The sequence below is a fragment of the Pelophylax lessonae genome (assembly GCF_965119305.1).
Source record: "Pelophylax lessonae genome assembly, chromosome: 7".
NCBI lineage: Eukaryota > Metazoa > Chordata > Amphibia > Anura > Ranidae > Pelophylax > Pelophylax lessonae.
In genome coordinates, this window is record NC_138774.1 from 124,351,641 (window position 1) to 124,369,760 (window position 18,120).

Below are 18,120 nucleotides of genomic sequence, written 5' to 3' on the forward strand. Positions count from 1 at the left end.
TCAGCTAAGTAAAAGTGCTTCTTACCTTTCCCTTCACAAGCAGTTAATCCTTGCTGTGCGGATACAGCCCCAGAGCTGGACTTTTAAGGAGATATTATAGAGAAGGTACAATCATATTGTAGTGTATATGATCATCCTAAGGTTCCATTCACACCAATGCTTTTAACTATGTTTGGTAAATATGAAGAACATTGTACCCTCAGTTTGCACAGTGTATGGTTAGCTTTGGAGCTACTAGCATCTATTTAGTGAATGTGCTTGCCTGACTGATAACAAATTGATTTAATAGATTAGGTAGATCCTCCTATGACATCATTTTGGTTAACCTCATGTTGATTGTACAGAGATTGCTAGATCACAATGTGTATGGTGACTCTTAGTTCTTATTTTAAAGGGCTGACTCACCTTTACAGAAAGAAATTTAAAGGTGTACTAACATGGGACTAAACCTCCCCCCCAGCTTACCACTGGGGTTGCCCAGCGGTCAACACCCCCTGCAGCTGCTCCAGCCTTCCAGGGATTTGAAATCCCAGTTCTTCCACCTCTTCTCTGTCAGGGCTTCCAGGACAGACCTGATAGATCCTGATTGGTCGGACCAGGGTTAGTTCACCTTTACATTTCTGTTGTTAGTTCACCTTTACATTTTTTTCTCTAAAGGTGAATTAACACTTTCAGAGCAATACATGAAGAAATAAAAACTTTTTCTCAAAAGCTGCACAGCTAACTATAGGACAACAAAGTCCCCATTGACAAAAAAATAGAAAAATAACATGAACTGAATGCAGGATGCACTGCAACAGGTATACGGGGGTCCCAGCAACACAGACATCAGGTAAGCTGTCAGTTTTCCCAGGGAAGGACATATCATGCAGCAGCTGCGATAAATTGAATAGAATAAGTGGGAAGATCCTGGGAGCAGTAATCGTTATTCCCTGCCTCTGCCTGTCCCTGTAGTACAGTATACATAACCCCCCCCACCCCCTTGCTGTTAGTTCAACTTTTTGCAGATCACATGCGATGTCTGTGAGATGCAAATTCAGCCATACAAACTGTATGGCTGAATTTGCATCGAATTTGGACCAACAGGGTACAGGATCCTTTTTTTGGTCCACACTGGAATTGAATCGCATGGGTGTTTACACATATGTGATCCTATTTCTGGACTATTTCACAGTTCACACCGCGATCTGTAAACCAATCTCGGGGTGTCATTACCTTTACACTGACACTCGCAGCAGTTCGCAGATGGGAACCTGCACAGGGATCGCAGGGTTTTCCGCATCGCACCTTTACATTTCCGGTGATAATTTACCTTTACAATTCTGAGCTTAGAAGAAAGGAGTATATAGTGGCGCTAGAGGGGTGTATAAAGGCACATATCAAATAAATATTATCATATAATGAGTCCCATAAAAAGTCTGCATAGTGGGAAATGTCAAATCAAGAAATTATAAACACATAATAAAGTAATAGTTCATGAGGGAAGTCCATAAAGGGGTATCAGCTGAGCACTTGATGGCAGCTCCCTTAGAGAAAAGCAGTGGACTCTGTGGGTGAAAAGCAGGGAACAAAGGGGTGCCAGACTAAGTGCATCATTTTAAACCAATAATTTAATAAAAACGGCAAATGGTAACTCACAAAATAGCTGAGTGATACGGGCGTAGTATATTTAAAGTTGGAACGGTCATCTTAAAGCCTCTCCAAGCCGTCCTAATGATGGCTTGGAGAGGCTTCAAGATGGACGTTCCTACTTTACATATACTACGCCCATATCACTCAGCTATTTTGTGAGTTGCCATTTGCCGTTTTTATAATATTATAGGCTTAAAATGATGCACTTAGTCTGGTGCCCCTTTGTTCCCTACATTTCTGATGTTAGTTCATCTTTACATTTCCGGTATTATTTCCCCTTTACATTTCCACTATTAGTTCATCTTTACATTTCCAGTATTAGTTCACCTTTACATTTCCGGTATTAGTTCCCCTTTACATTTCCGGTATTAGTTCACCTTTACATTTCCGGTTAAGTTCACCTTTACATTTTCAATATTAGTTCCCCTTTACATTTCCGGTATTCGTTCCCCTTTTCATTTCCGGTTTTCACCTTTACATTTCCGGTTTTCACCTTTACATTTCCGGTATTCGTTACCCTTTTCATTTCCGGTTTTCACCTTTACATTTCCGGTATTAGTTCACCTTTACATTTCCAATATTAGTTCCCCTTTACATTTCCGGTATTAGTTCCCCTTTACATTTCCGGTATTAGTTCACCTTTACATTTTCAATATTAGTTCCCCTTTACATTTCCGGTATTAGTTCACCTTTACATTTCCAATATTAGTTCCCCTTTACATTTCTGGTATTAGTTCCCCTTTACATTTCCGGTTTTCACCTTTACATTTCCGGTATTAGTTCACCTTTACATTTTCGATATTAGTTCCCCTTTACATTTCCGGTATTAGTTCACCTTTACATTTCCGGTATTAGTTCACCTTTACATTTCCGGTATTAGTTCCCCTTTACATTTCCGCTATTAGTTCACCTTTACATTTCCGGTATTAGTTCACCTTTACATTTCCGGTATTAGTTCACCTTTACATTTCCGGTTAAGTTCACCTTTACATTTTCAATATTAGTTCCCCTTTACATTTCCGGTATTAGTTCCCCTTTACATTTCCGGTATTCGTTCCCCTTTTCATTTCCGGTTTTCACCTTTACATTTCCGGTATTCGTTCCCCTTTTCATTTCCGGTTTTCACCTTTACATTTCCGGTATTAGTTCACCTTTACATTTCCAATATTAGTTCCCCTTTACATTTCCGGTATTAGTTCCCCTTTACATTTCCGGTATTAGTTCACCTTTACATTTCCGGTATTAGTTCCCCTTTACATTTCCGCTATTAGTTCACCTTTACATTTCCGGTATTAGTTCACCTTTACATTTCCGGTATTAGTTCACCTTTACATTTCCGGTATTAGTTCACCTTTACATTTCCGGTTAAGTTCACCTTTACATTTTCAATATTAGTTCCCCTTTACATTTCCGGTATTCGTTCCCCTTTTCATTTCCGGTTTTCACCTTTACATTTCCGGTATTCGTTCCCCTTTTCATTTCCGGTTTTCACCTTTACATTTCCGGTATTAGTTCACCTTTACATTTCCAATATTAGTTCCCCTTTACATTTCCGGTATTAGTTCCCCTTTACATTTCCGGTATTAGTTCACCTTTACATTTTCGATATTAGTTCCCCTTTACATTTCCGGTATTAGTTCACCTTTACATTTCCAATATTAGTTCCCCTTTACATTTCTGGTATTAGTTCACCTTTAAATTTCCAATATTAGTTCCCCTTTACATTTCTGGTATTAGTTCCCCTTTACATTTCCGGTTTTCACCTTTACATTTCTGGTATTAGTTCACCTTTACATTTCCAATATTAGTTCCCCTTTACATTTTCGATATTAGTTCCCCTTTACATTTCCGGTATTCGTTCCCCTTTACATTTCCGGTTTTCACCTTTACATTTTCGATATTAGTTCCCCTTTACATTTCCAATATTAGTTCCCCTTTACATTTCCGATATTAGTTCCCCTTTACATTTTTTTCTCTAAAGGTGAATTAACACTTTCAAAGCAATACATGTAGATATCAAAACTTTTTCTCTAAAGCTACACAGCTAACTACACAACACCAAACAAAGCCACCATTCACAAAAAATAGAAAAATAACATGAACTGAATGCAGGATGCACTGCAACAGGTATACAGGTGTCCCAGCCACACATACAGTAAGTAAGCTGTCAGTTTCCCAGGTAAGGACATATCCTGTAGCATCTGTGATAAGTGGAATATAATAAGTGGGAAGATCCTTGGAGCAGTAATCATGATTCTTTGTTCAGGTGTTCTTGTAGATGACCCTGCCTCTGCCTGTCCCTGCAGTACATATACACCCCCCCCCCCTTCCTATTCGGAGTCATGTGCTTCTATAGGCAGATCGTGCTCCTGCAGTGGAAGGGGGGGGGGGGGGGTTGTATTCCTCGGTCTCTCCAGCATCCCTCAGTCCTCAATATAAAATGAATAGTCCCAGTGATGGGTGTCAGTGCAGTGACCGGACAGGAGATCGGGAGGAGCAGAGATGGTGCTGGTGGTAGAGATGCAGAATGACAGCGGAGCGTTGAATGTCAGCCTAGGGGACAGCAGGACCCCCTCCGCGGGGCTGAGTAGGAGCGCTCACAGTCTGGTGGCGGTGTTCCTGGGCTGTATCCTGGTACAGGGATCTCTCTATAACTCTCTGGTGCTGCTTATCTTCATCAAGTTTGAAGCGGTCCGGACCCCCATCAATATGATCCTCCTGAATATCAGTGTCAGTGATCTGCTGGTGTGTGTGTTCGGGACTCCGCTCAGCTTCGCTGCCAGTGTGTCCGGAGGGTGGCTCATAGGACCCCAGGGCTGTACCTGGTACGGATTCTGCAACTCCCTCTTCGGTAAGTCCCAATAACATCGGGGGATTCGAATCATCTATTGTCTTAACCTTTGTTTACAAGTTTCAATCAGTGTTTGTTTATTTTACTAGAAAATTACTTATAACTCCCAAACATTATACATTTTTTTTTTTTAGCAGAGACCCTAGGGAATAAAATGGCAATCATTGCAATTTGTTATGTCACGTGGTATTTGCGCAGGGGTTTTGCATGCGCAATTTTTTTGGGAAAAAATTCAATTTAAAGAGGAAGTAAACCCTCTGAAAAAAATTGTGAAAAAAAAACCTGTAAAGACAAAGGCATAATGAGCTTGTATGCATCGCATACAAGCTCATTATGAAGTACTTACCTAAAAACGAAGCCTGCTCAGCAACAGGACGGCCGACATGTTCGGTCGTCCTGCTTCCTTGATCGTGTCCTCCAGCCATCTGATTGGCCGGAGGCGTGATTACATCACTCCCACGCATGCGCACTGGAGCCGCCGTTCACGGCACAGGGCTCTGAAGGAACGGCACGGGAGGCCGTTCCTTCAGAGCGCATGCGCCGATGACGTCATTGGCTGCATGCACTGTCAATATCTTCTAAACGGTACATGTTTAGGAGATATTTATAGCACCTATAAGTAAGCCTTATAGGTAAAAGTATTTAAAGTGGGTTACAACCACTTTAATTAATTTTAAACAAAACACAATATTTTCCCCAATATTTTAGTAAAATGTAAAAGATGACGAAGTTTCGCCGAGTAAAGAGTATTACTGTCTTACATTTATCTCAGGTACCATATATTTATGCAGCGCTTTACATAGACATTCACATCAGTCCCTACTCTCGAGGAGCACACAATCTAAGGTCCCTAACTGACATTCATACATACACATACCAGGGCCAATTTACCTACCATGTCTTCGGAGTGGGGGGGAGGAAACCCACACAGGCACAGGGAGAAGATGCAAACTCCATGCAGGTAGTGTCATGGTTGGGATTTGAACCAGTGACCCTTTTGCTACAGATTCTTTTGCTAGGTGAAAGTGCTAACCACTACTCCACTGTGCTGCCCAACATGTCATGCTTTGAGGCTGGGTTCACACTTGTGCTATGCAGGAACCAGCGTGATTCACACCTGAATCACCAGCAGTTCACACTGACATCTGCAAACCGCTGCGGGTGTCAGTGTAAACCTAATGAAACCCCTAGATCAGTTTGCAGATCGCAGTATGAACTGTGAAATGGTGCAGGAATCGGATCGCATAGGTGTTAACAATGATACGACTTAATTCCAGTGCAGACCAAAGAAAGAGTCCTGCACCGTTTTGGTGCAAATGCGATGTAATTTTTTAACCATACATTCTGTATGGCTGAATTTACATCGCACAGACATCATATGTCATCTGCACAGCAATGCAGTGCGAATCACATGCGATGCCGGTGATCGCACAAATGTAAACCCAGCCTAAAACTGCGCGCACTCATAGAATGGCGACAAACTACAGTACTTAACCACTTGCCTACTGGGCACTTTCACCTCTTTCCTGCCCAGGCCAATTTTCATCTTTCAGCGCTGTCACACTTTGAATGACAATTGTGCGGTCATGCAACACTGTACCCAAATTACATTTTTAACATTTTTTTCACACAAATAGAGCTTTCTTTTTGTGGAATTCACTTCTGGGTTTTTTATATTTTACTAAAAAGACCAAAAATTTTGAAAAAAATAAGTTTTTCTTAGTTTCTGTCAGTAAATTTTGTAAATAAGTAATTTTTTTCCTTCACTGATGTGCACTGATGAGGCGGCACTAATGGGCACTGATAGGCTGCACTGATGGGCACTGATAGGATGCACTGATGGGCACTGATGAAGTGGCCCTTTTGGGCACTGATGAGGAGGCACTAATGTGCTGCACTGATGGGCACTGATATGCAGCCATGATGAGCACTGATAAGCGGCACTAATGGGCACTGATAGGTGGTATGATAGGTGGCACTGATGGGCACTGATAGGCAGCACTAATGGGCACTGATAGGCAGCACTGGTGGGTGGCACTGATGGGTGGCACTGATGGGCAGCACTGATGAGCAGGCGCTGATGGGCACTGACTGGCATCACTAATGGACACTGATTGGGGTCATTAATGGATACTGATTGGGGTGACTGATGGGCACTGATTGGTATCTCTGATGGGAACTGATTTGTGTCGCTGATGGGCACTGCTGGAGCTTTACTGTAATCAGGGAACTAATGATCAGAGCCCTGATTACCTGTCCTGGTTATCCCTTTGAGGAGATGCCGCTGATCATCTCTCCTGCCACACACTCTGACAGTATGAGGCGAGGAGCTCTGATAAACGGCGCCGTCATATATGACGTTGTCCCAGAATGAGAGCCGCACTGCTCCGCCGTTATTTGATGGTTGCAGGTGGGAAGTGGTTAAAGTGTAAACGATCACCTTGTAAAATAACCCATTCAGTTTAAAAAAGAAATGAAAGGCAAAACATTTTTGTATAGATATAAAAAAAAAAAAACATTATAAATAGCTTTTTTTCCCTTTTTTATAAATGATCACATGCCCTCTGTTCTCAGCTGCATAAGAACGGGGGAGGAGAAGCAGAAGTACACTGAGCTTCCCAGTGAAGGGCTGTGCAGTGGGGGCATGTAGGGACAAGTCTGATCATTGGAGGAGAGTACACTGAGTTCCCAGCATAGCTATAGAACTGACCACGGTGTGCTCTCCTGCATAATGTAGTCAGTTTTTAATAGGAAAGCAAGGGGACTAGCAGAAACATCAGGTATTTCACATAAAGGAAGCAATAAAAAAGAGAACAGGAGACTTTCTCATACGAGTACATGGTACAGCAGGCACATATCAGGAATATGAAGTGTTGGGGTAACAAACGCTTTAAAAATCTCCATAGGTGACACTTTAAACTCCTTTAGCAGTTACCTGTTTAGAGTTACAGAGGAGGTCTAGCGCTCAAATTATTCCTCTCACTCTAAAGTGTGTTAGTTAGTTACCTAACATGTGTGGTGCAAATACCGTTCACATATAAAGCGACTTACTATGCGTTCGCTTCTGCGCACAAGCGTGTAGGGATGAGGGCGCTTTCATTTTTTTTTTCTTATTTATTTTATTTTATTTTTTTCTTATTTTACTTTTTATTTTTAACTTTTATACTTTTCCTTTCATTTTTTTTTATCACTTTTATTTCTATTACAAGGAATGTAAACATCCCTTGTAGTAGAAATAAGGATGACAGGTGCTGTTTATAGAGAGATCTGGGGTCAGAAAAACTCCAAATCTCTCCTTTACTTTTAAAAGAAAAAGATAACAAAAAATAATGTTTCCTTCCCCCTGGACCAGCAGTCACATTGCTCCGATCCTCCAAAGCCATAGATGTGATCAAAGCAAATCTACTCTGATCGCCTGTACTGCTAGCCAGCGGCACCGTCCGATTATTTCTCAGGCGAACCCGCGGAAACAGAAATTGCAAGAAACATCGGCGGGAGGGGTAGGGGGTGCGCCCCTTGACGCCGCTTCGGAAAACATTCCAGGGGCTCGTGGCCCCTTTGGAACGCTTTCATTAGAAAGCCAGGCGCCAGATGAAAAAACAATCAATACCGGGGTGATGGCTGATATCTTCAGCCATACTCCCGGTAAACCTATTGCCTACCTCAATGTATATATAAGTATTGCGGGCGGCAAGTGGTTATCATATATTAATCAGTATGCGAGTGGGGGAGATAATCAGAAAAGTAAGGTTGTCTCAGTTGTTGCCATCCTATAGTTATAGAATTCACTTTTACCTTAAAGCCCAACTTCAGGCACATAAAAAATGCATTTGGGCTGCACCTGCAATACGAGGGTTAATAGCTCATTTTATCTATAGGAGAGAAGACACAGTTTTACTTACCTGATCCTCCGCACCCCCGGCAGGCGGTGCTCCCCCACAATCTGGCAGGGGACTCGGCGTTCACATCCAATGCAGGTCTATGGAGCATGCTCTGGTCTGAATGGTGAGTTTCAGATAAGTAAATCTCTTTTTATTGTTCCCCTAGACATAAATGAGCCATTAACCTTTGCAGTGCAGGCACAGCTTTAGAATATTTTAAAGAGGTTTTTAAGCCTGGGTGTTTTTTACAATAATGCAATCCCAATGGGGTAAAAAAACACCCCATTACTACCCCCCCCCAAACATTTACCCGAGCCTGTCAGCGATCCAGCATGGAGCTCAGCTATGAGGAAAGATTAGAGGAGCTGAATTTATTCTCTCTTGAGAAGAGGAGATTAAGGGGGGATATGATCAACATATAATAAGTGGTCCATTTAGTGAACTGTGATACTTTAAGTTAAGGTCATCACAGAGGACAAGGGGGCACTCATTATGTCTGGAGGAAAAGAGATTTCATCTCCAAATACGGAAAGGTTTCTTCACAGTAAGAGCTGTGAAAATGTGGAATAGACTCCCTCCAGAGGTGGTTCTGGCCAGCTCAGTAGATTGCTTTAAAAAAGGCCTGGATTATTTTCTAAATGTACATAATATAACTGAATACTAACATTTATAGGTAAAGTTACTTCAAGGAAATACCTGATTGCCTCTCGGGGGAATTTTTCCCCTGCTGGAGCAAATTGGATCATGCTTTGCTGGTTTTATTTTGCCTTCCTCTGGATCAACTGCAGGTATAGGATTGTGTATATGGGATTGTAAAATGTATTTATTTATTTCCCATTTTATTGGTTGAACTAGATGGACTTTTTTCAACCAGACTAACTATGTAATCCAACACTGTCCTAGCTTCAGGCCTTCTCTCCCCTCTCTTCCTCTCCTCAAAGGGACTTGGGCAGTAGCAGGAGCCATTGGCTCTTGCTTCTGTCATTCAAATCCTCTGAGCAGGGGGCGGGACTGAGCCATGATGTGTGTGTCAATAGGTGCACACTGCCCAGCTCAAGGACAAGCCCACAGGTGTGCCTCCATAGCATGTAGCTTGCTATGGGGCACACAGAGAAGAGAAGGAGCCTGGATCACCAGCAGGGGACACAAGAGGAGGAGGTTCTGGGCCGCTCTGTGCAAAGCCAAGTATAACATGTTTAACCACTTCTGGACCGCAAGGTTTTACCCTCTTAATGACCAGGCTATTTTTTGGGATACAGCACTGCATTGCTTTAACTGACAATTGCACAGTCGTGCAATGCTGTACCCAAATAAATTGGTGTAATTTTCCCCACAAATAGGGCTCTCCTTTGATAGTATTTGATCACCTCTGCGGTTCTTATTTTTTGCGCTATAAACAAAAAAAGACAGACAAATTTGGAAGAAAAAAAAGAATATTTTTTACTTTCTGCTAAAAACATTCCCAATAAAAAAAAATTAAAAATCGAATTTCTTTATCAGTTTAGGCCAATTTGTATTCTGCTACATATTTTTGGTAAAAAAAAATTCCCAAAAAGCATATATTAATTGGTTTGCGCAAAAGTTATAGCATTTACACACTATGGGATAGATTTATATTGTTTTTATTAGTAATGGTGGCGATCAGTGATTTTTAGTGGGACTGCGACATTGCGGCGGACAAATCTGACACTAAGTGAGTTTTTGGGGACCAGTGGCACCAACACAGTGATCAGTGCTAAATAATATGCACTGTTACTGTATAAATGACACTGGAAGGGAAGGGGTTGACATCAGGGGCGATCAAGGGGTTAAGTGTGTTACTAGTGAAAGTTTTCTAACTGTAGGGGGAATGGACTGACTGCAGGAAGAGAGAGATCGGTGTTCCTGATTACTAGGAAGACACGATCTCTCCCTTCCTGTCTGACAGAACAGCCGTCTGCCTTGTTTACATAGGCAGACGGCTGTTCTGTCATTATCCTTCACAATCGCGGGACACCGGCAGCAATTGCGGCCGCCGATCCCGCGGACTGGCTCCCGCTGTGTCTAATCACAGTGGGAGCACGGCTCTAGAGCCTTAAAGCAAAATCACGTACATATACATGATTTTGCGCTTAAGAGCCACCCTGCTGCAGTATATGTACGGTGGACGGTCCTTAAGTGGTTAATATTTACATTTTTTAAAAGTCTAGTATTTACAATCACTTTAAGTGCTTTCAGCAGCAGATTTAAAAGAGAAATGTGGACAAAGCTTTTTTGGCCATATTTTTCTTGTGGGTCACAGGAGTGCACATATTTGTTCTCTTCTGGGGCCCAGAATCAGACGACAGCGGCCTATAACATGCTGTCAGCTGAGGTGGCAAAGCAACTCAAGGCTCTGGAAGCATCCCGACCATATTGTTGGGATCCACCCAGCTGCCTGATCAACAGCTGACTCTGGATCTCAAAGCCAGCTGCGCTCACCCCGCCCACTCTAGTAAAGAACTGAGCAATCTGAAGTCATGTGATCGTTCAGTTCTCGGTCTTTGAACTGATGTCAAACAAATGCAGCATCACAACAATGCTGGAGCATGGAAGTGAGTATGATGGTTTGTTTTTATAGAAACCCCCAAACGTCTCCATTACCAATTCAGCCCCGAAACATTTACACCCCTTCATGACCAGGCCATTTTTTGCGATACGGCACTGTGTTAATTTACCTGACAATTGTGCGGTCATGCAGCACAGTACCCAAATAAAATTATTGTTCTTTTTTCCCACAAATAGAGCTTTCTTTTGGTAGCATTTGATCACCTCTGCTGTTTTTATTTTTTTTGCGCTATAAACGAAAAAAACCCGACAATTTAAAACAATATTTTTTACTTTTTGATACAATAACAAAATGTAAAAACTCAGATTTCTTCATCAGTTTAGGCCAATATGTATTCTGCTACATTTTTGGTAAAAAAAATCCCAGTTAGCATATATTGATTGGATTGCGAAAAGGTTATTGTGTCTACAAACTATGGGATAGATTTATGGAATTTTTATTTATTTATTTTTACTAGTAATGGTGGCCATCAGCTATTTTAGTGGGACTGTGACATTGCAGTGGACAAATCTGACACTAAGCGACACTTTTTGGAGACCAGTGACGCCAATACAGTGATCAGTGCTAAAAAAGTGCACTGTCACTGTACTAATAACTAATTGGCAGGGAAAGGGTTAACATCAGGGGCAATCAAAGGGTTAAATTTGTTCCCTGGGAGTGCTTGTTAACTGTGTGGGAGGTGCTTTGACTGAGGGAAGACAGAGATCTGTGTTCCTGCTTAGCAGAATCACAAGATCTCCATCTTCCCCTTTCACAGAACGGCCGTCTGCCTTGTTTACATGAACTATCGCCGGGTGCCGGCATACATTGGGTCCGCCAGACCTGCTGATTGGCTCCTGCTGTGTCCAATCACAGCGGTAGCGGGTCGCTGGCGGCACACGCGTGCACCACAGATCCAGTGCACAAAATGACATACAGGTACGTCATTTGCCGCAGGAGGGCCGCCTTGCTGCAGTATATCTGCGTAGGGCGGTCCAGAACTGGTTAAAGATGAATTCCAGGTATAGATCCTTTTACATAAGCTTAGGCCAATGTAACTCTATGTATACCATACCTGTTGGATCCTTCTATAAGATGGAAATCACTGTAGCAAAACATCAATACTACAGTGATCACCTCTGGCTTCCGCATCCTGCGGATCCTGTGCCTGTTGCTGAACTCTCTTTGAAAATGCCAGTTTCCTGGCTGGCTCTGGCTTCAGTACTATGATAACCTGACTTGAAAGCTGAACTCTGGGTAAATCCAATTGCTAAAGTGGTAATAAATCTAAAAACAAAAATCATCAAAGGTGTGCGTTGGGATTGGGGGTGGGGGGTTTGGGTAGTGGATGCAAGAATAGTAGAGCATGGCCACTTTTAAGGACAACCTGTGATCTCTCTGCTCACCTTGCTAGTCCTGCTAGTTCAGGTGATCTTCTGACCCCCCAGACTGTACACTTTATATGGGTAGAAAGGCACCCGTTTAGATTCACTGCAACAAATACAGTTGCTAAAAGATAGTTGAATAAAGTAGAGCAGGATAGTTAGAGCAAGACCACCTTCAAAAGGAACTTGTCATCATCTTTCCTGGAACAACTCTTTGCCACGGACTTTGTATGCTACATACAGTATGGGTTGGAACGTGATCACTCTAGAATTACAATACATCATAAGGTTTGAATTTGTATGCCACTTATGGGTTGGAATGTGATCTCTCTTGAATTACAATGCATCATGAGGTTTGAATTTGTATGCCACTTATGGGTTGGAACGTGATCACTCTAGAATTACAATACATCATAAGGTTTGAATTTGTATACCACTTATGGGTTGGAACGTGTTTAATCTAGAATTACAATACACCATGGTGTTTGAATTTGTATGCCACTTATGGGTTGGAAGGTGATCACTCTTGAATTACAATGCATCATGAGGTTTGAATTTGTATGCCACTTATGGGTTGGAACGTGATCAATCTAGAATTACAATACACCATGGGGTTTGAATTTGTATGCCACTTATGGGTTGGAACGTGATCAATCTAGAATTACAATTCACCATGGGGTTTGAATTTGTATGCCACCTTTGGGTTGGAACATCATCACTCTTGAATTACAATACATCATGGGGTTTGAAGAGTGGCATGTCAGTGCATTCCCAGTCAGGTAAGCATAAAGATGGGAAATTCTCTTTAAGTAGAACCCTATTGGGCTGTAATATTTTATTATTATAATTGCAAACTTTTTTAAATGAGATGGATGGGCATGAGCATTCTGATCTTTTAGCATCAGCTTCTATTTATATTAACTTTATTAGCTACATTTCTATTTCTACTAACTTTGATAACTAAAGTTTATTAAATAAACTTTAAAAGAAAAAAGTCAGTGTATGAGTAGGGTAGAACTGGGTTAGGCTTCATGTATACTAGCAGCTCCTAAACTGGAGTTTAGGATATTGGGCGTTTTTTGCCAAAGCTCCTAAACTCAACTCAATAAAAGCCTGTGTGTCAATGTACACATAGGCTTTTAGCAGAGTTTAGGAGCTGCTGCGGTTATGTGAGGTTCAACCTCTATCAACCTGCAGAAGAATTGCATTCAGGATAGGAATGTTTTAAACGCCGGCCATGGGAAAATGCAAAACTCAGCAAAACCCAAAAAACAGTTTTGCATTTTCCTGCGGCTGCGGTAAATGACGGCTAAATGTACATGAAGCCTTAGACAGCAATTTATTTGTCATTATTAGCATTGTACATTTTTCACTTGAATATCCCTTATTTACTCATAGTTACCATATGCTACTCCCCCATTAACTTTATTTATTTCCTGCCTTTCAGTGTGTAATACTGTATATTACACTGCAGGTCACACTGTATATTGGAAGCCTTCATACTCAAAGTCATCATATGCAAACCAAGGCTTAAAAACCTAAATGTTACTTATCAAAGTGAAACTTTAGCCTGGGACAATCACCTTGATAAAATCAACTTTACATAAGAAGCCCCCTTTACATAAGAGGTCTTACCCTCACATTATCATTCCCTCTATCACATCAGAGACCCCCCCCCCTTTACATCAGAATCCCTTCTTCACATCAGAGTTGCCCATTTACATCAGAGACCCCCTATGCATAAGTCACCCCTGAGCCCCCTGTCACATAGGCCCCCACATCACATAACCTCCAAATAACACAGTCCCCCCATCACAGAGCCCCCCCCCCCCAAATCACACAGTCCCCTCTTTATTCCAGAGCCCTACTAGCGTGTGTCAGAGGATAGGATGTGAAGGAGGTCTGGAGGAGGTGGACTTCTGTCTTCACCTGAATCCTGGGGATGGCTCTGCATGCCCCCTACCCTGGATAAGTGTAGTGTGTTGGTGTGGGTGACCTTGCCACCTTTACCATGGTGTTGAATGACACAGTGAGTTCTGGCTCCAGAGCGTCATTGGTTGATATGGTGCTGGTGACCGGCTCGGCTGCAGTATGATAATTATTGACACTGATCCGGGGCAAAGTGGGTCCAATGCTTTTGGCACCAGGGGGAACCCCCACATGACACCCTGGTTGAGAAATACTGCTCTAAGTCAGTGTTCTACTAAGTGTGGAGCATGAGCCTATGATTTTGATTGTCCTAAGTAAAACACTGCACCGCTCAAGATTTCTTTGCAGAAACTGATCAGTGGGAGAATATAGTGCACTCTTGTCAGCTATTAGTTGCATACTGCAATATATGTATGTTAATGTAGAAAACAATGTCCCAACTAGATGCTTTCAGTTGAGGGTGCTGAACATGTAATCTGGAATATCATCATCACCCTTATAAACAAAGGTAGGAACCTTTTCTCCCAAACATACCTTTTAAGCTTTGCATCGTCATACTGCCTCCAGTCAGATGAAGGCACAGTTCAGGTATTTTGGCAGGGCCGGCTGTAGTGGGAGAATTGTCCATCCGTGCTGTGTAGAGTGGATAGAAGAATCTGTTAGATTCTTTCTGTTCAGCCTGGAGGCTTAATGGCCAAAATCGATATGTTTATGGCCAGCATAGTCTGGTGCCTACTGAACTATACAGCCACATTTAGACACCCTACACAACTGCTGTAATAGAATAGGTTTTTGAAAATGGAGTTGTTCGTACAAAGTCTTTTTAACTGCAAATCTATTTCTTTACTCAAATAATAGTTTATTACAGGGGTCTCCAAACTTTCTAAACAAAGAGCTAGTTTACTGTCCTTCAGACTTTAGGGAGAGAGGACTGTGGCCAGTAGGATTAGAAGATCCCCCAGCATCAGTGGGAGTAGACAATTTCTGAAGCTTGGTGGTCAGCTGGAGTAAAAAAAAATTTCAAACCACTTGTGGCCAGTAGGAGAAACAGTGCCCTATCATCGGTGTCAGTGGAAGGAATAGTTCCTCATCGTTGGTGTCAGTTGAATAGTGCCCCTGTCAGGGACTGGTTCAACTGCTGCTGGTGGCACTGTGGTTCTTTGGGCTGAAAGCTGTATTTCCAGTGACCACCAGCAGATGTCTCCCAGTATCCAGCAGGTTCCTGCAATCTGTTCCACCTGGCCCCAGCTGCTGGGAGGGTACTTCACCTCTGCTATTGCAATTCACATTAGTGTTTTGATTGCCTTGCTTGCTGTCAGATCCATCCTGCTCTTGAGCTATCGTTGCATCCTGTTCCTTTAGTGCTGCTCGCCTTGTTCCTGTACCCAGTCCTGATTCCCACTTTGTCTTGCTTTGCCCCTGTTACCTTTGCTTCCCATATTGTACATATTTGTGCAATCTTTGGCTGGCAGTGTCCACTGGTGCAGCGCTCCATAAACATCAGGTTGTTGCCAAGATTTAGAGAAGGTTTTACAGATTGGGTGACTGTTCTGTACTGTCTAGGGCTCTGGTATTCAACCTAAAGCATGAGTATCTTTGCTAGCAGCCAGTGTTTTCTTTGAAAAATTGCTTACTTGGACATCACCAGTATGACCTTCTAAGCTGGAGGAATATTAATTGTTAAAGCTGAACTCCAGGATAGGCAAATGTTGTCAAATGCAAGAGTCATATACTGTATATTTCAACTTGAATCTTAGTGTGCTTTCTATAGTTCTTCCAGATCTGTGCAGAAATCCAGTGCAAAACTTGACCTCTAAGTACAAGCTTCCTTTAATAAAGTGCAGTGCTGTCCCTTTAAGAGAAACACATGACATTGAATTCATATCAGCCTTGCAGCATTAGGTCTCTCATGCATGTCTAAAGATAATAAGGCAACAAGATCAATAGGTATGTATAAGTTTATAAATTCCAAGCGTGGCAATGGATATATAGAAAAACAGAAAAAGTTACAAAAAGTCCTCTACCAGCACCTCCACACCACTCGTGCAGACCCTTACCAGAATTTACTGGCTAAATAGCCAAAAAGCGCAATGTTAGTTTAGTAAACCAGCCAAGATCAAAGCACTGGTATCATCTACGATTCGGTGTTACAGCAAAGGCTATACGCTCATCAGGTCCTCATATGCATAAAAGAAAAACAGCCTCCTCATGGTGTAGTATTTAAAATCCAAGCAACATTAAATCAAGTAGTAACTTACATGCAAAAATGTCAAGTGTCGTACTCCTGACAACATCCTCTAGTGACGAAACGCGTAAGCTAGAGCTACGGCGAATGATGCCATCCCATATTGGCATGGACCACGCCCATCTTGTCGGTTTGTTTTCTTATGGAATGTCACATGCTGACACTTGGCATTTTTAAATGTAAGTTACTACTTGATGAAATTTTGCTTGGATTTAAAATATTAAACCATGAGGAGGTTGTTTTTCTTTCATGCATATAATGACCTGATGAGTGTATTAGTGGATGATACCCGCTTGACACTATTGTGATTTGATCTTGCCTCGTTTACTAAGCATACACTGCGCTGTTTGGCTATTTAGCCAGTGAATTCCGATAAGTGTCTGCACGAGTGGTGTGGAGGTGCTGGTGGAGGACTTTTTGCTAATTTTTCAGTTTTTCTATATATCTATTGCCACTCTTGGAATTTATAGACTTATACATACCTATTGATCTGGTTGTCTTATCTTTGGACATGTATGAGACACCTAATGCTGCAAGACTGATATGATTTTAATGTCATTTGTTTCTCTTAAAGGGATAGCGCTGCACATTAGATTGTATATATAAAATGTATGTGAGGTCTGTAGGGCAGAGCTCCTTCCTTTCTCTGATGGAATGCGAGGTTGATGTGATTTACAGAGCAATTTTGTTGTGCGACTTTGCATATTCAATGGGGCCACACTGTAAATCACAAGTAGTGCAGGAAACTTTTCCATCATCGCAATGTTCTGAGTTGCATTGATTAGAACGTGCACCATTGAAAACAATGAGATTTCCCTTGCCATTGGTGTCCCTTGTGCAATTCAAGTCAGAAGCTGCACTAGTGTGAACCGGGGCTTATGAATTTTTTCCTCTTTTACAATATATCTTTCTATGCCTATAGACAAACATTGAGCTTCCAGTCAGTTCTGGATGAAAAACCTACAGGCGGATCTGATTGGACCACTCGTGTCAATATATGACCCTAATGCCTCGTACACACGTACCAATTGTCGGCCGTAAATATTCGGCCGACGACCGATCGGCCGATTGTAGGCTTGTTAGTATGATGCTTCCGACAGCCGACAGCGCACTTTCGGCCGAAAAGAATCTGTCGTGTAGGCATTAAAATTTTTGTTGGCCAACACCAGAACGGCCGATTGGTCGCCAGTCAGTACAGAATTCGGCCGACAATCAGCAGATTTGCAAGACTGGGCATGCTCAGAAAAGAAAAAACACACGGAAAGTTAACCATCACATGACATCACTTCTGCAGTCGGCTGTTGTTGGCCGACAAAATTTGTGTGCAGTCTTTTGCAGTTTTCAACAGACACGACAGCCCTGGACAAAAGACGGCCGATCGTTCGGCCGACGATCGGTACGTGTGTACGGGGCATTAGACCCTGTTTTGTTTCTTTGGTTGCAAAAACACATTTTAGTACCTTCCCATTGTGTTTCATGTGCATTATGGTATTTATTATAGAGTTTTACTATATGTTTTTTTTTTTTTTTTTCAAAAGCTCGAGTGAATATGAGGCGTTTATTCTTTTCTTAAGCATTTTGATTTTTCCACATATACTGTCTTCCCTGTTATTATCACTTCATAGTGTGTT

At 42.0% G+C, this 18,120-nt stretch overlaps 1 protein-coding gene across 1 annotated transcript in view; it reads left to right on the forward strand.

The window, feature by feature from the left end:
* Positions 1 to 4,066: 4,066 nt before the first annotated feature.
* Positions 4,067 to 18,120, forward strand: part of CD40LG (CD40 ligand) — a 206,123-nt gene continuing 192,069 nt past the window's right edge. The window contains exon 1 of the mRNA XM_082263560.1: positions 4,067 to 4,483. Coding sequence (XP_082119686.1) covers positions 4,135 to 4,483 — 349 coding nt within the window. The 5' untranslated portion in view covers positions 4,067 to 4,134. The remainder of the gene's footprint in view (positions 4,484 to 18,120) is intronic.